This window comes from Botrytis cinerea, chromosome 9, assembly GCF_000143535.2.
Source record: "Botrytis cinerea B05.10 chromosome 9, complete sequence".
Taxonomy (NCBI): domain Eukaryota; kingdom Fungi; phylum Ascomycota; class Leotiomycetes; order Helotiales; family Sclerotiniaceae; genus Botrytis; species Botrytis cinerea.
Genome location: NC_037318.1, coordinates 660,451 through 680,237, shown reverse-complemented (window position 1 = coordinate 680,237; position 19,787 = coordinate 660,451). Strand labels below are relative to the sequence as shown.

The 19,787-nt window shown below is 44.1% G+C and overlaps 9 protein-coding genes across 10 annotated transcripts; 4 read left to right on the top strand and 5 right to left on the bottom strand.

The window, feature by feature from the left end:
* Window positions 1-162: 162 nt before the first annotated feature.
* BCIN_09g01830 (hypothetical protein) lies at window positions 163-1,999 on the bottom strand. Its single transcript, XM_001550393.2, has one exon. The coding sequence runs from the start codon at window positions 1,736-1,738 to the stop codon at window positions 215-217; it is 1,524 nt and encodes a 507-aa protein (XP_001550443.1). The 5' UTR covers window positions 1,739-1,999; the 3' UTR covers window positions 163-214.
* A 137-nt stretch (window positions 2,000-2,136) lies between these two features.
* Window positions 2,137-3,638, top strand: BCIN_09g01820 (hypothetical protein). 2 transcript variants are annotated; one of them, XM_024694946.1, is made up of 4 exons: window positions 2,137-2,615; window positions 2,669-2,704; window positions 2,790-3,181; window positions 3,235-3,638. In XM_024694946.1, the coding sequence occupies exons 1-4, from the start codon at window positions 2,430-2,432 to the stop codon at window positions 3,329-3,331; spliced, it is 711 nt and encodes a 236-aa protein (XP_024550739.1). In that variant the 5' UTR covers window positions 2,137-2,429; the 3' UTR covers window positions 3,332-3,638. The 2 variants fall into 2 exon arrangements, with proteins under 2 accessions (XP_024550739.1, XP_024550740.1); XM_024694947.1 differs by having other exon boundaries at window positions 2,669-2,722.
* A 74-nt stretch (window positions 3,639-3,712) lies between these two features.
* Window positions 3,713-5,428, top strand: BCIN_09g01810 (hypothetical protein). Its single transcript, XM_001550391.2, has one exon. The coding sequence runs from the start codon at window positions 3,836-3,838 to the stop codon at window positions 5,249-5,251; it is 1,416 nt and encodes a 471-aa protein (XP_001550441.1). The 5' UTR covers window positions 3,713-3,835; the 3' UTR covers window positions 5,252-5,428.
* Window positions 5,429-5,770: 342 nt separating this feature from the next.
* On the bottom strand, window positions 5,771-7,841 carry BCIN_09g01800 (hypothetical protein). The gene is made up of 3 exons (XM_024694945.1): window positions 7,210-7,841; window positions 7,052-7,152; window positions 5,771-6,940 (listed from the first exon to the last, which is right to left on the bottom strand). The coding sequence occupies exons 1-3, from the start codon at window positions 7,265-7,267 to the stop codon at window positions 6,110-6,112; spliced, it is 990 nt and encodes a 329-aa protein (XP_024550738.1). The 5' UTR covers window positions 7,268-7,841; the 3' UTR covers window positions 5,771-6,109.
* A 113-nt stretch (window positions 7,842-7,954) lies between these two features.
* On the bottom strand, window positions 7,955-9,554 carry BCIN_09g01790 (hypothetical protein). Its single transcript, XM_001550389.2, has one exon. The coding sequence runs from the start codon at window positions 9,481-9,483 to the stop codon at window positions 8,602-8,604; it is 882 nt and encodes a 293-aa protein (XP_001550439.2). The 5' UTR covers window positions 9,484-9,554; the 3' UTR covers window positions 7,955-8,601.
* A 112-nt stretch (window positions 9,555-9,666) lies between these two features.
* On the top strand, window positions 9,667-11,042 carry BCIN_09g01780 (hypothetical protein). The gene is made up of 3 exons (XM_001550388.2): window positions 9,667-10,481; window positions 10,536-10,715; window positions 10,778-11,042. Exons 1-3 carry the CDS (start codon window positions 10,065-10,067, stop codon window positions 10,865-10,867), a joined length of 687 nt encoding a protein of 228 aa, XP_001550438.1. The 5' UTR covers window positions 9,667-10,064; the 3' UTR covers window positions 10,868-11,042.
* Window positions 11,043-11,225: 183 nt separating this feature from the next.
* Window positions 11,226-12,683, bottom strand: BCIN_09g01770 (hypothetical protein). Its single transcript, XM_024694944.1, has 3 exons — window positions 12,353-12,683; window positions 11,784-12,299; window positions 11,226-11,723 (listed from the first exon to the last, which is right to left on the bottom strand). Exons 1-3 carry the CDS (start codon window positions 12,445-12,447, stop codon window positions 11,303-11,305), a joined length of 1,032 nt encoding a protein of 343 aa, XP_024550737.1. The 5' UTR covers window positions 12,448-12,683; the 3' UTR covers window positions 11,226-11,302.
* Window positions 12,684-12,879: 196 nt separating this feature from the next.
* Window positions 12,880-14,895, bottom strand: BCIN_09g01760 (hypothetical protein). Its single transcript, XM_001550386.2, has 3 exons — window positions 13,949-14,895; window positions 13,521-13,899; window positions 12,880-13,460 (listed from the first exon to the last, which is right to left on the bottom strand). The coding sequence occupies exons 1-3, from the start codon at window positions 14,750-14,752 to the stop codon at window positions 13,057-13,059; spliced, it is 1,587 nt and encodes a 528-aa protein (XP_001550436.1). The 5' UTR covers window positions 14,753-14,895; the 3' UTR covers window positions 12,880-13,056.
* A 1,296-nt stretch (window positions 14,896-16,191) lies between these two features.
* Window positions 16,192-18,970, top strand: BCIN_09g01750 (hypothetical protein). Its single transcript, XM_001550384.2, has 2 exons — window positions 16,192-17,525; window positions 17,591-18,970. The coding sequence occupies exons 1-2, from the start codon at window positions 16,512-16,514 to the stop codon at window positions 18,374-18,376; spliced, it is 1,800 nt and encodes a 599-aa protein (XP_001550434.2). The 5' UTR covers window positions 16,192-16,511; the 3' UTR covers window positions 18,377-18,970.
* Window positions 18,971-19,787: the final 817 nt, after the last annotated feature.

Genomic DNA, 19,787 nt, shown 5'->3' with positions numbered 1-19,787 from the left:
CAGCTCTCTCTTTCTACTTTATTGTTGTTAAACTTGTCAGCATACCTCCAAATCGTCTCATACACAATTTTATATAACTCCATCCCAGATTCCGAAACCAAACCCGATACCCCGATGCCCATACCCGTATACGCATGCTAAAAAAGAAAAGAGAAAAAACTATGGTCTAGAGGGGTATTGGTACGCTTGAAGCCATAATCCACGTGCTAACCGTTTAAACATAAAATCTATCATTCCATTCTCGCTCTCTCCTGTCTTCATCTTGCTCAGACTCGGTTTCTGATGACGAAACTGGCTCGTCTCCGCGGATGGTACCCTCTGAGTGCATACTGCTGGTCTCGTGTGCCAGCTCTTCTCGAGTATCTGCCGATAGCAGTGCGCTTGTCTCTGCCTGCGTTCCCGTCACCGTTTCTGCGAATATTTCCGGTGAGGAAATCGGTGACGGGACTTGTGAATCTAGGATAGTCTCGTCTTTAAAGATCTCGGGGGTGACAGAGCCGAATGCCTCGAATCTGGATCTCTCGCTATATTCTTCTCTGGGGGATGGAAGTTGGCTGGCCATCTGACTAGGCGGGGGCAACTCAAGTGGATCTAAGCTTCTTTCGACGGGCTCTGGACTAAAGGGCCTTACGCCTCGGGAGCGGTTCAAAATCCTGGTATCTCGCTCGGAGAATATTGACCCGCTATCTATATCACGATCTGCGACTGCAGCTAGTGACTGATAATGATTGTTGTCAACAAGAAGACTATCACTACGCTTGTGGTTAACCTTTTTATGGGGCGCATCAGTAGCGGGATGCGTAGCATCCACAAGGATTGACTTTTGTGGTAGAATGCTGAAAATCTTAGATGGGCTACCACTCGAGTCTGTGTTCGTAGAGGGGGGTTCCGATGAGAAGAGATCTTGACCATGTTCGAGTAGATCTTCCAGGCCACCTCCTGTCCAACCTTTTCGTGCAAGGGCTTCAAATATTTCCACTTCTGCGCGGACGAGAGATGAACTGGCTTCAACCACCTTGGTGCTCACATCTTGACAATCTCTCAATAATGCTCTTGAATGTTCGCCGTGTAGCGTTGTAAGACCGTCAAGTCTTGTAGTCAATTCCACTAGATGTCCTCGGAATCCTCGCACATCTCGCTTCCTCTGCTTGTGTAATCTCAGCCCTTCTTTCTCCATTTTTTGTATTTCTTTGCTCTTGTTCTTCACTTCCTTCCGATATGAGACCTCCTCTTCCTCTATATGCCGACCCCAATTGTCCAATTCATGCAGCAAAGGCAGCTCAAACGATCGGTATACACATTCTGAAAGTATTTGCTGATGGTTTGCTATCAACTGGTGTACCCCACTAGCAGACATCAAGTTATCTCCAGTGCAGTTCCCTTTTGCAGTAAAGCTGTTGCTAAGACTGCCACCGGGGGGAGCCAAGGCTTCGGATCTTGCTTCTTTTAATCGTGCACATGCTTCTAAAGCACTACCAAAAGCGGATGCAGATGAGCTTAGCTCTGCGAGTGCCAGTCGATAGCTTTTGGCGGTGCTGATGAGTTCGGAATAGGCGATTTGGGAAAGTTCCAGGTCAGCTTTCGTAAGGACGGCGTGTGGTGGATGCGGAACTGGTGGGGGTGGAATCGCAAGGGAAAATGTGGATGCGAGGGGAAGTGTGGAAGCATACGAATGAGTTGGAGATCCGGGGAGGGGACGTTGCGAGGGGGATCGTGGTCGAGATGTCGCTGGTGCCATGGTTGAACTCGCTTTGTTTACAAATCCAAAGTGAAGCTTGAAGGGAAAAGGTGGAACGTCAGGCACATTCAAATGTTATGAGAGACCTACAGACTATCGAGGCCGCACAACAGAACATTCGACGATTCAGAATATTATTAACATAACGCTCAAGAAGTTGTGCGCGTGTTGCCAACCAATAAAACAGGATAGTTTGTGGTAAAGATACCTCTACCTACCGAGCATTAACATTCAAGATAAGAGACATGCAAGGATTTGCTCAACAGTGGGTGCAGGGATTCGCGGGAGGATGGAAATCTTGAATTGAAGGAAAGCTTCTGCGGGAGTGCCCCAAAAGCTTCGAGACTTGGTGCAGAAGACTTCTTTTCGACCATGCAATTACATTATACGTTTGTATTGAAATCAAAGGAGATTAAGATTCATTGTCGTGTCTCCCGTGTAATTTTAGAAGAGTTTCACGAATCCGTGCACCACTCTGCACTTGATGATTTTAGCGCGATAAGGCGGGGAGAGGCAGAGCTCGGAGACTTTCTTTAATTGCTAAACACAAACAATCTGAACTAACCTCCTCTCTAACTTTTTTTATTTGCAGATCTGGAAAACAGAGAAGCACATCTTTGAGTGCATCCCGATATTTGCAATCCTCTTCTTCCTCCAAGATCTGCAACGCTCACAATTCACAATTCACAAAATGCCTCCACCATCAGCTCTCACCATCCCCGCAGTCACGAAGCACACTGCCACTGTCATCATGGCCCATGGTCTTGGTGATAGTGGTGCTGGATGGGTTTCGCTCGCAGAGAACTGGCGTCGTCGCCAAAAGTTCCAAGAGGTCAAATTCATATTTCCAAATGCGCCAGCCATCCCCATCTCAGTTGTATGATAAGCAACCCATTCTCAAAGAGACACTCGTGCTAACAAATCTTCCAGAACTTTGGCATGTCCATGCCAGGTTGGTATGACATCGTAAGACGCACTGATTCCGTTCGTCTTTGCATCTATACTTCACCTTTGTTTTACAGAAAGCTTTCGCTGACCACTATTAATGAAGACAACCTTTAGTGACCTCCAGGCTGAGCAGGATGAGACTGGAATTCGACGCTCCCAAGTTTACTTCCACTCGCTCATCAAATCCGAAATAGAAGATAGCAAGATTCCATCCAACCGCATTGTTCTCGGCGGTTTCTCCCAAGGAGGCGCAATGTCGATTTTCTCCGGTATTACATGTCCAACTCAGCTCGGAGGTATCTTCGGTATGAGTTGTTACCTGTTATTACGTAACAAGCTTCAAGAATTTTTGGGCGCAGATGGAGGCTCCAACAAGCAGACTAAGATCTGGATGGGCCATGGAGATTCCGATCCTCTTGTTAAACCAGAATGGGGTATCAAGACGGCAGAGGTGCTCCGTGGTGAAGGTTATGATGTTCAATTGAAGATGTATCCGTACGTGCATCTAAGATTCATTCTCTTAAGATTTTATGCTAACTGTATCATAGAGGTCTCCAGCATTCAGCCGATGTTTCGGAGATTGATGATCTTGAGCAGTATCTCATCGGTAGAATCCCATCAATCGCAGATAAAGAGAGTCTATGACTAGAAGAAGCCAATCTCAAAAGTCCTTACAATTTAGCGGTGCTAGTGTGCTTCTTCCTGGCAACATTCATGGTTTGGCGCTGGTTGCAGAATAGGAGAAACGACAGGGCGGCAGATACCAGGACGAAATAGTTCCAATTATGATTTTCCGATGCGGGGCGTCACCAATACAGCCGCAGGGCGGTTTTTAATAGCTAGAGTGTTGGAAATTTGCTCAGCTTGTCAAATACAATATCCCTTTCCTCGAATCTTTAGATGGTGGCTCCGTGCTTCAAAGTTTTTCCGTGTAATGTGTATAACAATTACAATATTCCTGGTTGTCATTGTGTCGGTTTCATTTCCATCCAAGTTCATCTTTTTAGACAAAGGAATCTGTTTTGGGAGAGCTGATTTCTCTTTGATCTTAACGACCATTGTCACATTGATGCTTCGAAAAATATTCCCTGCGCTTCCAGTTCGCTGAACAGTATTGGCCCTTGAGTGTATACTCGACACAGAAGCATAATGTCACAGCCTGGACCACTTGGATTCGACACGGCTGCAGTGATATATATGAAAGCTCTCCGGAAGAAGAACATAACTATACGGCGCAACAAATGGAGAGATGACCATGGCTTCAATTATAATAATCACCATTTTGATGGGCACATTGCAAGCGGTGGATTTGGTGTTGTTCTAAAGGTCATTAATACAGAGACGAAAAAGCCCTACGCCTTGAAGCTCCAGTGGAACCTCGGAAAATTCGAATTGGACCTTCCGGAAGGTGCTCTTGTACCCCCTCTCACACCTAGCAGCGAAGCCACCAAGAGTTCTTCTCAATCGGCAGAAAGACTAAGTCTTCGTGCTAAACGGGATTCAGAAACGAGAATCTATCTCCGATTCATCAGGGGTGGACATCCTCACATATGCAATCTCGAAGCATTTGTTCAATACGTACCCGAATACGGTTATGACAAACCTGTTAGAGGCCTTTACTTTGAATACTGCGATGCCGGTAGCCTATCGAGTCTAGCAAAAGCATTTCGGACTCACAATGTCAAACCGCCTGAGCTACTGATCTGGCAGATCTTCTACGAAATCGTCAGCGCCATTGCGTTTCTCCATAACGAACATCCGGATTACAATACCACGAGTGAACACCAGGGGCGCGACGTGATTTTCCAAAACGATATGCAATCCGGGAATGTATTTCTGCAATGGGGACCCGATAGAGAGAACGGATATCCGCACGTAAAGATTGGCGATTTTGGAGTCGCGTTTACGCAGCCTCCGGGTGGTCATGTTCCTGATCTCGAGGAATATGATGAGCCGGCTTCGGATGATGAAGATTGGGAACCGCAGGAGCGGAAAAAGAGGGGGGAGGTGTGGTGGTTGACGGCGGTTGTGTATGAGTTGGCTCGTACCGGTGTGGTTCTTGGGACGTTTGATAAGGAGAAAGGAAAACTTTTGGATGTTAAACCGATTGAGTCTCATTTGAGTGAGGAGCTGGATCGCATGTTAAGAGGAACTCTCACAGCTGAGATTGATCAAAGACCTTTTTCTGGAGAACTTTATCTTAAGCTTAAAAGTGCTTATCAGGATAGAGTAGGTTTGATGTATAGAAAATTACCCGATTGGGTGGGAGAAGAAGTTTTAAAACATACGTTTGATGAAGAACGATTGAGGAAATTGGATGGAGGAGCGTTGGAGATTGAACTCGCGGAGAAGGAATATGCAGATGCTATCAAGAAAGTTGAAGAAGGTTTATTGGAGACGTGGATAGAGGAACATGATACAGATGAGCTGGAGAAGCTTGATGACGAGGGGGTGGCGGAAGCTATGCATGTTAAGTTCCATGAGCAGGCAGTGCGGGAAGTGGAAGCGAGGCGGAAAAAAGCTTTGGCTGAAGCGGGAGCTGAAGTGGGAGTTGAAGAAACATAAGTTTCGATATCGAGATTGTACTTTGAGATTATCTATCCTAGAATAGTTTGGAAAACGGGGAATCTGTCCACCGGGTGCTTTTTGGCTAAATTTCACTCTCCTCTGAGTGTTTCCAATCATAATCCATCACAATATTAAGAGAAATTCATACAGATTTCTTGATAGCTCGAGTTGCGATGTTTTTTTTTTTTTTTTTTTTTTTAGGCTTCAAGTGTTCAAGAAATACCCCCCCCCCCCAAAAATCAAACAATGGATTGTTTCGAGTGAAGACAATTTTCGCTTCGAATCGAAACTCAAAATCGTTTTAATAAGTAGAATATCTCTGGGAACCGAGAACTTTTCCATGATCTACACTTCATGGTACCGGGTGTTGTATAAGCATATACTCTGCAAGGAACAATTAGGTGTGTTCATACCGAGCCTTTCTTTATCCAGCCCAAGAACTTTTCTCAAAATACTCTACTCTGCAAACCCGCAACCCACACAATTCTTCAAACAAAAATGAGACAACTCAGAGGATAAAAATTATCAATTAATTAAATACTTGTATATACAAAGCTGTTCGCGCCTGAGTATCTTCCACTAAGTCTAGCTGGTCTTTCAGGTTTGCCATACTCTATTCATTATCGAGCTTTCGATTATACACCTGAGCATGTCCTCGTTTAATCACTTGAGCCAAAACCTCCGCTAGCTGTACTCTCTATACCAAGTCGTCTCTTTGTGAAAAGTTGAGCTGGATTTGTATTTCCTGATTGTGTCCAAAATTCATAAGAATGCCAAAAAGTTTCTGGTGGATGGAATCAATCCCCGAATGTTGTATGGGGAAAACCTTGGCATAAAAGTAATTATCCGAGGTAGTCAGGCGTGCAAGAAGTAGCTGGCCAAAACTAAAAGACATACTGTGCTAATCGAAGTACTACGAAAATTTCTGTCGGAAGCTGATTTGGAAGAGGCCGTGCTACTGCTGCTGCCGATAGTTGTGCTGGTAGTTTGGGTACTAGTGGAACTGGCGCTGGAACTGCTGATAGTACTTGTAGCTGTACTAGCTGCGACCGCCGTCTGAAGAGCCAGCGTGACGTTGGTGGAAATTGGGGGGTCTATCCACCCATTCTTCTGTACTTGCTGAATCCCAGCGAACCATGCTTTTGCCATTTGCTGATATCCATAATCTGTTGGATGAAGTCCATCTACTAAGTCATTCACAGTGACATAGTCCATCATGTTGACTGTGGAAACTTTTTGACCAGCGGAAACTTTAGACGCAACGATATCGGGGATCTTAGAATTGAAAGCGACCATCGCGGCATCTACGCTAGAGTTTGAAGCGGGGGTAAGCTGAGCAACTATGACAGTAACATTCGGAACCATAGAAGTGATCTCATCGATGAGTCCGCTGAGTCGATCTGGAGCTGTGGTGACATTGTTGAAATTGTTCATGTCATTGGTACCAGCCATGAGCAAAACCAGATTTGGATCCTCGGGAAGAGATAACTTCGCATATTCGGCAATTTCAGAGATGATGGCCCCTGGGTGGCCTTCATTGAAATTGTCACTCATGTTGCCTGCTCGAACCGAGCCCACATATTGAACGGTGTTTCCAGCAGATGTGAGTAGATTACGAAGGCCAAGGCGAAAGCCATTTCCATCACTAGATAAGTAGCCGAAAGTTATCGAGTTACCGAGAGGTTGCTTCGATGGTCAGCATGCGTAGTGATTAGAGACAAAAAAATCAAAGGAGGGACCAAACACTCGAGTCGAAAATGGATGCATCATGACCATGGTCTTGAACAGGGGGCTTACAATTCTGAGGCTCTGTTCAGATTTCGTACTATTATTGGATTTCGTACTATTGGATCCCGTGCTATTGTACCCACGAGGATTTACATTGGGAAATATCAATGCTACAGAAGCGTTAGTCAGAGAGAAGGGAAAGTGGGTGCCGATGTATATAAACATACCATTGGTACATGACAGCAAAATGCTAATGCATATGTTAGCATAAAGAAGGGAATGCATCTGCACCGCAAATGTAACAAAACAGGATGGGGAAACGGGGAAGCCATCGTCACTTTTGACGGGATACCACTGTCTTTATGTTTGGTAACAACAGGCGCTTGGGGGTCATTTTTCTCAACGAGGGGTGTTCCACATCATCTATACATATTGCGCAGCCTAGATGCAGTCCAATGTTCAAACAGGGGTGGATTGGTCGGACGGCCAATAAAAAGTCTAAACGCTAGAGCAAATTTGAAGCTATTGTAACCTCATTGATGAAAGGTATCCCAATTCGTAAGGATAATTCTGCCTCTCGTGAACCCCGCTGTGACCGACGTAAATCTATAGTCATACAATACAGGCCATGCTTCAAGTGATTGCTGACATCTAAAGCGCGTAAAAGAGGCTATGGTTTGACATGAGAATCAAACGTCGTCTCATTAGAAACACCGAGCGCGGGGCGGATGGATTTTTCCTATAGAAACTTCTAAACATTGCGTGGATAAATCTCAACGGTCGGGCGATTCCGAGTAAACACGAAGTCCGCATCCATGAAAGAGCGGTGGTGTTGTTTGATCAGGGAAGAGCTTGGATCAGGCTAATTGTTGTCATTACCAGGGCGGAGAGGTGGTGTGTGGCTTTCGAGCGCGGCGCGAAGGGAGCCGGGGCCTTTTTGAATATCACGTGGATTACGCGGACATTTATGCTTGGAAAATGAAATTTAATATTGCAAAGCTTGCAAAAAGTTAAGAATATAACTAACACAGAAATACAAGACAATCTATTGAAAATTTCTATCTATTCTATATGATAAGCTCTCCGGAAGAAAATTTGTTTCAAACTCAATTCGACTATATAGCCCACCCCGCACGCTTCGTCCATGGTCCTTTAACTATCTTAACTCGAAACCCTTCACCCGCTCTCGGACCATTTCGAAACAGATCAAGATAATTCTTCAAAAATTGAATTGCGTATGAAATTTCGTTTTACTCGCATCTATGAGATTCTAGATGAGACGTCCCTTATCACCAAGTCGAGGCATACGCGTAGCATTGAATGCTTATCTCAGAGGTGGGTTGAGATACGATAGCTTTCGATGTCTGGAAGAACGCTACATTGAACAGACCGATTGTATCTTTCGGGCATGACGTGCGTTGGCATTCATCGGAATGCACTTTGTAGGATGGATCCGAAATATAGTATGTGTAGAGATGCAGAGAAGAAACCAACATTTGAGGTCCCAGAGTTCTCATCCTTCACAGTCGTCCGATGGTTGAACCATCCAGTACGGATAGAAGTTTGCCATACTAAGCGAACATGACGAAATTTTATCGAAATAGGCCACATCATCCCCTTCATCTCTGAAGCAAAGCATACGACTTGCGACTGCACTCAATTGTCTTGGCAGGATTACAACGATCCATCACTTCCCTTGCCAACTGATTCATAAAACCCTGAACGGTATCCATGAACTCTTCTCTCTGTGCCAGGAACGAACCCGAGACACTTCGATTGGAACTTGAAATGTCCCTATCGGATACTCTCCTGACAACGAATTGGTTTAGGCGACGAAGGTTCCTCCGTAACGGATACAGATTCTTCTCCAGCATTTTTCGAAGCTCGCCAGAATTCCCCCTGTTCGATTGAAAAGACTGCAAGCTAAAGGAGAGACCAATTTGTAATCGACGTAAGTGTCCGTTTGCGCAGCTAGTCTCCACACAAGATTTCAAGATGTTGGCAATCTTTGAATGAGAGTAACTGTTGATTTGAATCGTGAGATCCAGGGTGTGTACGTATTGAAACGCCGGGGGCGGCTTTATGAATGTGTAGCCTAAGAATCGAATGCCATAGTTGCTGATTGATGTCCGATAAGGTAGGAAACAGTAAAGTTCGTTCAAGACTTCTCGATAGATCATTTGGTTTGTGTGAAGTATAGGCGGTGAGTAGAGTTTGTGCTCTTCGCAGCGAGATTTCGGGCGGTTTGGATCCCAGGCGGATGTCCAGTCGAAGTCTGCCGAAGGGTCAATTGAAGGAATGAGGATTCGGTAGATCATTAGCCTAATCTCGAATGGGCATTTGAGGATGGGAGGGGTCCCGCTTCGGGTAGAGGTGATTGAATCGGCAGACATGTTGATATCTCTTCTTTGTCTCTTGGAAACTGCTTCGTCGAAATTGTAGAAACGTGAGAGGGATTGATTCTCAAATATCAGAACTGGGTCGTACAGTGTCATTATCATGGATATGCATGTATGACGACTGACTCGATCCGCTGCTCCACCGAAAATTTGGTGATTACCGGTGAGTCTCCGTGGTGGAATGATGAGTGGCCATATTATTAGTAAGGTGGAGAGATGTTTTCCGCCCAGTCGTAAAACGGGAGGGATCTGCCACCCCCGTTACATTGAACAACTCAGCTTACTGAATTCGACTTGTTTTGCATGTCAAATCAAAACCTATCCACTCCATTTCCCGATAACGATCTCCGGTCCTGCACGTGATTAGCATGTGAAGAGAATGATTTTTTCCCGCCATCGTTGATACGAGATACTATTCGTCCTGTCTTCTGATGTGTGTGGTCAGATTGGGCATCTGTGACAGATCTTCAATCAATTAAACAAGGAAAATCGAATGACTTGCCAAAATACCTGAGAGTTGAGCTCCCACGCTCCTCCATGTCCGCACGTTTCATGCTGTGTTTCATCCCAAGATTCTCATCAATCGTCTCGCCGTCATCAATCTCGAAAATCCCCTCACATCTCAACTTCACTGTCCACGAATTTCACTCGACAATCACGTCCCAACACCAATCCTCCTCAAAATGTCCCCCGACTTCCCCAACCTCCTCTCCCCCGCCTTCCTAACGTTCTCCACCTGTCCTCTCAACCCCACCGCTGATCCCTCCTCCACTGCATCCCCTAATCAGACTGCACCCGGGGAGGCCCGAAAAACATATCTTTTAGCAACTATATCCCAGAATATGACGCTTTCCACCACACCAACTTTTATATGCACAGATTCCGCTAGTGCGTCATTCGCGCTAACGATTATTCTCGAATCGCCATTGACGCCTGCACAATTGGAGGGAAGTGTGAATGGGAACAGTGGTGGAGACGGACATGACTTCGATATCAAGAAATTGAAGAAAGGACACACAGTCGTGGTGCCGAACCCGAGAAGGCATGGGGTCAGAGAGGGAAAACAGGGGTATGTCAGGTGTGTGTGGGGTGATCTTACTGTGAGTTATTTTTGCGTTCTTAAAAATTGTTTCAAGGCTGATGAAGAATCGTAGATCATACCAGCATCTTTGGATAAACTGTTAGGAATGAGTGAGAGATTTATTAAAGCTCGTGAAAGTATTGAAGAAAACAGCCGAGGGGATCTGGTGATATGTCACTCATGTGAGAGGAAGGATAGTGAGGAGCAGCTTTCAAGGTGTAAAGGTTGCAGTGAGGTTTGGTATTGTGGCAAGGTATGTTTTCCTATCTGGAAAGATGGCTCTTTGAGTGGTTGATGGGCTTACTACGAATACAGGAATGTCAAATTAAAGGATGGAATGAACAGGGTCATAAGAGTGAGTGTAAGGTTTTGAAAACGGTTTGCAACATGGATTTGAACGATTAGACGATAGAGTGCAAGAGGGTTTCAATGCCCAGTAATCAACGAAAGCTGTGGTAGTTGCAAAGGTCACTGTATTCTATCTAATAGGCCAGAATGAATCGACGAAAGACAATGTAACATGATAAAGCTATAATAAAAGACACAGAGCAAAAGAAAACGCAATGAGAAAAACACTTCAAATCTCTATGTCCTTCTCTCTCCATCTTTTGCTAAGCCAGAAATTCCTCCTCTGTTTTTGTGTTTTGATTTTTCGGAAGAGCAATGCAAGTTCAAATATAATGAAACAGACAAGATATGAGACATCAAAGAGACACTCAAGTGAGTAACAAATCAATCAACGTGACAAACCGAACACAAAGAATAATTATTCCCTAGCAGCCATCGATATGCAAGTGTTCTTAAGGATGAGAAGATAAAGCTGATCCCTTATCGTCGTATTCAAACACTGATGCCATGCTTCTGAAACATATGCTTCGTCTGATCTTTTTCTCGAAGCCAGCCTTTGGAACCAATCCGATCACACCCTGGATGAGTGCACTGAAAGGGTGAAGGGTGTTCTTTCTTGAGATGGTCTTGAAAAAGCTTCTTCGTTTCGAAACCGTTTAGTCCTACTCGGTCGCAGGACATTTTATCGCAGATGAACGCAGAGGAGTTGTGCTCGGTCAGCATGTGCTGGGTGAGATCGTCGAGAGATCTAAGATTTTGACGTTCCATCACAGCATAGCTCTGGCAATTGATGTGTTTGCAGAGAAATGGAGAAGAACCTATCCAACCAATGTGGTTGGACTCAATCTTGTGGTAATTTCTGATGTGCTGTCTAAGATGGTCCTTCCTCTTAAACCCGTTATTTCCTCGATATCTAAGTAGGTCAATCAGCAACTATAATGATCCTGTACCTCAAGAGCACGAGAGTACTTACGTGCGACAATGGGGACATGGATGACGGGGAACATCTTTCTTGTGACATGCTTGGTGCCGAATCAAGTCGCTGAATCTCCCAGCTATTGACTCGCAATCAGGATATCGACAAATGTATGCAGAATGCCCTCTATTAGAGGCATGGATGTCGAGGTTCGCCGTATCTCCGAATAGTTCTTCACACTGGTGGCATGCGAGTTTTGTTCCTCCGTGGCATGTTTTTAGATGATCTTCACCTTGGTACAAACCACTTAATGCAACGACACATCCTGGAACGGGGCAACGAAGAGCTTTATGATTGGTAGTCCTGCAATGCTCCCTGAGATCTTTCAATGTATGAAAGTTCAACCCACAGCCTTGAACACAGGATAGTAGCGGATGGTTAAGAGACTTGCTCTTCCTACAATACACATTTTGGTCTTTTGTATAAAGTGCAAGTTCCGATGTGTCGAGCTCTGATGAGCAAGTAGCGCAAGTTGTTTTGGTGTATGTGTACCCATCTCCGTATCGACCCTGGCTGTTATTTGTGAGTAAATCCAAACTATATGGCAAGAGGGGATTATTACATACAGTATATAGTGCGTCAAGCGGGCCTTGTTTGTTGATGCGTCATTGGGTGTTGAACCAACTCCCGATGGTAGAGCCCTTTTTCTATGAGTTAGCATTTTTTTTAAGCCACTGACTCTGTGCCCATGTCAACTGGATTCGCGAAATGCCAATCAACAAATTCTTGCCAGGATTCATCGGTGATATCTTCGGGTGATAGGTTGTAGCTGCCGTCCATCTTGTATGCAAGTTGTCGAAAAGGGTAGATGATACCGAAGTTTGGAAAGAGCGGCGATGAAAATTCGAAGCGAGAAAAGATTTCAAGAGAAAACAAGGTAAATTTTGGCGTAGAGTCTTGATGAGGATAGACCATAAACATATATTGGTGAGAGATCTTGTTATGCTGCTTTAAAGCTACAAGGTCTGCAAAAAAGGGCGTTGGCGATTTGATAGGTGATTGCAAGGTCGTTATGCGGCTCACGCATTCGGTGAGCAAAAGTAGAATTCAGCTTATCCCCAGGCAAGGCCACGACCATTTACTCATTCATGGTTGCGACTTTCCAGGATACAAACATTGAAACCCAAGAAAGAAAAAGACATCTAAACATTGACAAGAATATTTAGGGCGAATATAGCCTAGGAAAGAAAGGGGTACCGAACCCTCGAATTTTATTTATGTACAAGAATTCCATAATCCCATAAACACATGCATTATAATTTTTTTTCATTTACCCCCAAATATCGCCAATATCGACGGTCCCAGCCGTGTCCCAATTGACCGCGTCGTCTTGCACTTGAAACGCTTCGATCTCGTCGGCTTTCCCATCAATTTCCACAACCGCAAACGCAGCTCCAATCGCGGTAACTGCTATGGATTTGAACACTTTCGGATTTTGTGTGGAGTTTGACATTGCTGACGGATGAGTCCCCATGGCCGACCAAGTATTAATAGCTCCCGAATACGTGTTTGTTTTAATACCATTACGCGACATCACGAGTGTTTCCCCCCAAGTTTCGAAACCCGTTTCCACGTCGCCAGTAAAGTCAACATGTGTGTAAGATGCAGATGCAGCGATTGGAACGCCGAATGTGCAGGAATAGTACGATGCGGCATCCAACCTCCAAGCTTGATCTAAAGGGTCTCATTAGCTGAAATGTAAGATGAAATAAAACAAGTTTATAGAAAACTCACTAGCATATTCCCAAGCTGAAATGGTCATGACGCTACTCGGATTTTGATAGTACAAGTTTATTTGATCTGCTGCATCTGGACGGTAAAATGGCTGCAACGCAAGGCCGGTATTCTCAACAACATCAACCCTGATTTGGGTTAAAACCCAGCCCGAGGTGGTCAAGTTTCCAACCTGCATTTTGTTGTTCGCATCTTGAAAAGCGATGATGGTGGTATTTGTGCATAGGGCGCATTGCCAGTACATCACCGCAACTCTTGAATCCTCTGAGATTATGTACTTCTCAGAAGACAAGGTTCCTTCTTTCCATGAATCTGAAGCGACATCATATATGATATCGTGAAGAAGATTTTCGGAATCTGAGTATAATACAGTGATTTCCTGTATTCCAGTTAGTATAAGCTTTACTACCGGAAATATTATGACCTACGAAATCATTTTGAGGCATCGTCACAGCGGCAGCAAACGATGAACCATTTTTAGCGGTAACAACTGAACTTATTGACCAGTTCTCACTCGATGCATTGTTATGTGCTTCCAGTATGTTGCCCTGATTGTCTTGATAATAAACTCTAGAGTTATTGACGTTGTTGGACTCGTAGGATATCGCGGCAAGATTTCTTTGGAATGGAGCAACGGTAGAGGCCGCCAGCGATGCACTGTTTGTTGAAGTGGGCGAATTGCTTGTTGATGGAGTCGTCGTCGAAGTCGTGGGTGATGAGCTATTAGATGATTCTGTGTTACCGGGTATCTCATCGACAGAAGCTACGCTCTTCTTCTTAGATGCGACAACTCCTCCAATCACTGCCGCTATGACTATGATGATTCCGAGGACACCAGCTAAGATGTACCATTTCCACGGTCTTCGTTTCTTCTGCGTTCCCTCTGTATATACTATTGCTTCTTTCTCCGTCGACACTGGCTGTTTGATCAAAGGTGCATTGTGTAGTGCCGGTGATGATGGAGCCTCCGAGCAAGCGCTATATTGTTGGGCTGATAAATTTGATGATGTCCTGTGTGAAAGTGCGATTGGGGACTGGTTATAATTATCGAATGGAAGTTCCGCAGGGAATACTGGCATCCCTATGAACTTTGTATCTTCTTGATAGTATGGGCGCCCATCCTCATCTGTTTGTCTGCTGCCGCCAACAACTGGACTCAATTTGTCTTGCTGCTGTGGACCATAATATTCGAAAGGCTGATTAACAACCTCCAACTCGCTGTGTCCAGACATCAGGTCATCACGTAAGTTCAAACTTAGTATGGGTACTACCGGAGAAAAGGGAAGGGGAGGTATTCATAAAATGAGTTCCCTCGACAAAGCTCAGAAGCGAGAGTACGATGAGAAGGGCGAACGACCGTGATATCCTTGATATCTGTTCCCCATCAACGACCCACATAGTTGATCAATTCAAGCGCTTCTCAGCAGCTTGGATCATATGTGGACCTCTCCAAGGATACTCGTAAAAATAAACGAAATATTCTAAGAACTGTTACGGACCCCAAAAACTCTATGGTTCGGTCAAGGAAAAGGTCTTGGCTAGGAGCATACAATAAGGATCATAATAGTGATGGGAACTCGGCTCTGTGTTCTTGTAAAAGGGAAATCAACAATTCGGGCGTGGCACCGATAATCGAAGCCACTGAATGATTTAGCCATGCCAAATTAATCTCGCCTGCTGGAGAATGAGGTGTGCTAATTGCTCAAACTTCAACAGTGGGATGACTTCAAATCTGAGCCGTGGTGGTTTCAAGTCATCACCCGCTGCATCCGGTAAAGTGGGTGTGGGGAATCACAGATCCTTGGGTCAACTGAGCGTAATTCACAATTTTAAGCGCCGGGAATGCTTGCTTGCCATGCTTCAAGCTTTCAACGAAGAACGTTTGACGCCGTATCTGGTCAAAACCCCTGTACCGACAGGACGGAATTGTCAACTCAAGAGTCCCAGAGCACTTCATTCATCCATTTGGATCTATTTAGCTGCATTCAATCACCCTCATTTCTCAGATTGGTAAGTTACCTAATTGTGGCACATTTGCCACATCTGCTAACATTGTAAGCTTATTTCAACTGTTAAAAAAGATCGTCTTGAAATTTCTTGGCCTCTTCGCAGTGCCCCAACATTGGAAGACCCCGAGGTCCCCGGGTGGATTCGATTTTCTCGTGCGAGAACACATTGTTATTGCCCTTAACTTTAACCTTAAGCATAAACGAAACTATATATATAAATGGTGCAATAATAACAATAATAAATGCAGGAGATATCACAAATTTCATTTAGGGTGTTTTCCGTCCCACTTCCGCGACTCCACCAAAATACTGGGATTACACATGTAAGTGGCTTCTGCTTTTAAGGGGCTGTATATTTCAAGAGACTATCTACCACACAGCATCACATCAATAAAATATCGGTTAGTCGAAAGAGTAGTTGTGGGTTACCAATTTCGCAAGTGGCCGAGATTGTTATGCCGAGAAAACATCCTCTAGCCGATCACGTTACTGACACGTGATCATGAATTGCTGTCATTTTTATGTTTGCTTACTCCTTGCAAGCCTCGCAATACGAGGGAACTTGATACCAATCGAATAGGGATATATGATATTATACAGATTTGTATATATGTCAAGTCGAAATGATATTGTACGATGTATGTGTGGTCAATTCGGAGTGTGATATACTTCGCTTGTGTGGGCGAAGGACCAACTTTGAGACCGCGAAAGGGAACGTTTATATTGTGGCAGTCTCAAGAACCTGTTCATATCTGAATGCAAGTGTATTCATACTATTTTCATGCATTCATAATGAGCTAAAATATCAATATTGAAAGAAACTTGTTGCGCCAAGTGCGACAGAACCGTAGAGCAGTTCTCTACGGCACACCCTTTGCTGGCTGTATCATGGCTTCTTTCAAGAATCAGAGCTATTAAAGGGCATATATGTCATCTCCAAACAAAGATACACACAACAGTGCAAATAGTAAACAGTTTCAAAATGGATGAAGAGTTTGAGATCATAGATCTCCCAGATGGATATCATGTCTCCGACCTGAGCGCAGATGAGCGCGCAATCCAACCTCTAGTAGCGGCAATGCAGCTGATCGTCAGCCGAAACGATAGAAATAGAGGGGGACCCATATTCCATGCGGATCTTGGACTGTCGGATCCAGCAGGCAGGGATTTCGGGATGAACATCGTCTACGAAATGTTTTCCCGCGGCTTACCCAATAAACGTCGAATGATGTCTTGCGAAATATGCGAGATATTCATCAGAGATTTCGGTAATCTTTGCTATCTTTCCGATGATGGAACACTCGTGCCATTCATCTGGCCAGGCGAAGACATCGTCCCGGAATATTACAGACAAGCAGTAGCCAATGTGAGGAAGTTATTTGTGGGGCGCCCACTCGGAGAAGAGTTTCGGAGTCACCTCGAGACTGTTCAACAATGGTTAACGTACTACGCGCGCAAATCTGGAAGTTTTGATACTTACGACCACATGGACGTTGGTATTCTAGGCCATGTTCGAGCTTATCACGGACCAACGGAATCGGAGCATCTCGCTGAAGTTCTAGAGAGAATACTAGCAGATAATGATGAGGAGACAATCTCTCGTACACACGCAATGCTAATGAACGATTCGTTACCTCATGTAAAGTTATATCAATCATGGATTGCGTGGATAAAGAACGTTGCCATTGCTATCAAAGTACGAGACGATCTCAGACCCGAAGCTCGAAAGACTCTGATTGCTAAGTACTCATTTTTAGCAGTTGAAGGATGTCTACCTTCATTGTACAATGGTGCATTGGCAAAGTTAATGTCTTTTGTTAGGACCGGCGAAAGTATAACATCCATTCAGTTTAAGTGGATGCAAATAGTAAACCCTCAGATTGGGGTACCGCCTAAGGACAAAGCTCATACAACATCAAGATTGATTTCAGACCTAGGTTATAACACGACGTGTTTTTACCGGTTGTTTATCAAAATCTCTCAGATTCCAACTTGTGTAAGTCATATACTTTTAATGAGAGCTTATTGACTTTGCTTTCATCCATACTAATCATGTTCTAGGCCTATCTCTGGACCGATTCCTCCAAGCCTTCAGCCATACCAAGGCCTCTATTTCAGCCACTCGATTCGAAAAGACAAAGTGTCCCGGTAACTGCTCGGGATGCTCTCGACAGGGCACCTATCAAAAAGATCTGTTTCCGCAAATTCTGCCTAGAAGTTACTCCACAAGCATCCTCACTCTCCATTTATATTACGGAAGAATCAAAAGATGCCGAGAACTTCCACTTTCTCACGACAGGCGTAGATGATCCCATCGGAAAAACTAAGCCCATATATACGTTCCAAAAGCCAGGGGAACACACAGCATCATGGTTTAAAGCCTCACATATAACTTCTCCCGAAGAGGCAAATTTATGTGCCGGTTGGGTTAAAGTCAAATGCATCCTCTCATTTCCCCACATGTGGGATTATTTCCAAGCCCATCAGAAGTCTACCAATCACCAATTCTTCAATCCTATGGCCCATAGGGGATTCGAGCATAAGGAGTTAGGAATGAAGTTTCTGCTCGTTCTAGATGGAATCAATGACAATCACGGAAAGGGTTCTGATCTATCGGCTGAACTGTTGAATGAAGAATTGAGGTGCTTCAGCAGGGAACAATTAGAGTCTTACAGAGATTCGAAATCTATACGAGGCTCTCATATCAATGGACATGTAGGTGGGGTTGCGATTGAATCTGATCGATTCAGGAAAGTGATGCTAGGGGTAAGGATGAAGAGTGGCGAGTTTGCGAGGTATGAGGTTGTTAAGTACAAGTACTACGTCGAACAAATTGGGGGACGTTGATGTAGCACACAGCAATTAACACGGGAGAGTAAAAAGACGTTGAGAGATGGGAATCGAGAGAGAACGATAGACTTCACGCAATCGGCTGAAATAGACAAGCCAAGGGATCCTACATAACGTCTACAGAATATACCTTAAATCATAGTTTGTCTTTACAGTACCCACCTCGTGATACCCAAACATAATTTATGTTTTGTTGCAGATCTCATTTACAGACAGGGTCTATTTAGGCTTCTTTCTTTTCTTCTTTTCTTCTTTTCTCTTTTCTTTTCTTTTTCTCGTTGGACTCACTCGGCGCCAAAGAACACAGCCGCACCCAGGATTCGACGCCGCGGGGCCCCACAAAGTTGATAGTACAAACATACAACTTGAGTGTGCCTAACATGCTTTTTTGTTGCATGTCGCAAATGCGGACCATGTAAATAATCATTTGGCTGTCTTGTTGTAGGGAGAGAATATGAGAGCTCCAAGACCTGCAGATATATATGTGGTTTTGCATAAATACATCCTACATTCTTTTCCTCAAGCGGAAAATTTATAATATATTAATATCTTGGTATCAAATTAGAATCATCCCCAAAGAAGTATACTTCAATTATTAACCTTAAATAACCAAAAACTTTTGAATTCCTCTACGTAGTGCTGAAGATCCTGATTTGACAATCTGCAAGAGACTTTCTCAGTTAATCAAATTAATTAAACAAAAATATAATTTAACATCTATACAAAATCAAGCAAATGCAACTTCCCAGGAAGTTATTTTCGAGGATCTGTTTTTCTGGAGAGCAAAAAGAAAGGAATTGTCTTTTTTAATTTTTTTTATACCAAAAACAACTCCCACCGATTCAACGACTTACCACCCCCCCCCCCCAAAATACACTATAGGAAATCTTCCATCTCCCATTTTACACAAAACTTCAAACTAACCGACACAAATTAAAATTCCAACTCAAATCGACATTCAATATCCAGGCCCAGGCCTACCTCCACATCCATCCCAAGGCTACAACCACTTATCACTCTACGACATGACTCCACATAACCAACCCAGCCCAAAACAAACAGATCTCCTCACCTCTCAAGTTTCAAATATCAAACCATCAGAACATCATTACTCCTCACACACTAAACTCCACTCCAAGTCTCCAACCAACTTTCTCGCCGTTCAGCTCTCAATGTCTGCCTATGTACCTACAACTTCTACCTAAACATGAAGTTTCCAACAACTCGGCGCTAACATCGCAATTGCGCTCATGGTGCATTTTGAGAAGTACGAAAGGAATGGTGAATCGTGTTGCCTCATGAATGTATCATCTAAGATAATTTTCTCTTGGAATGTTGAAAAGGAATCGATAATTAGGTGTGAAGTGGAGTTGGTGTGTGGGAGACTAACACTTAAGATGCACGTGAC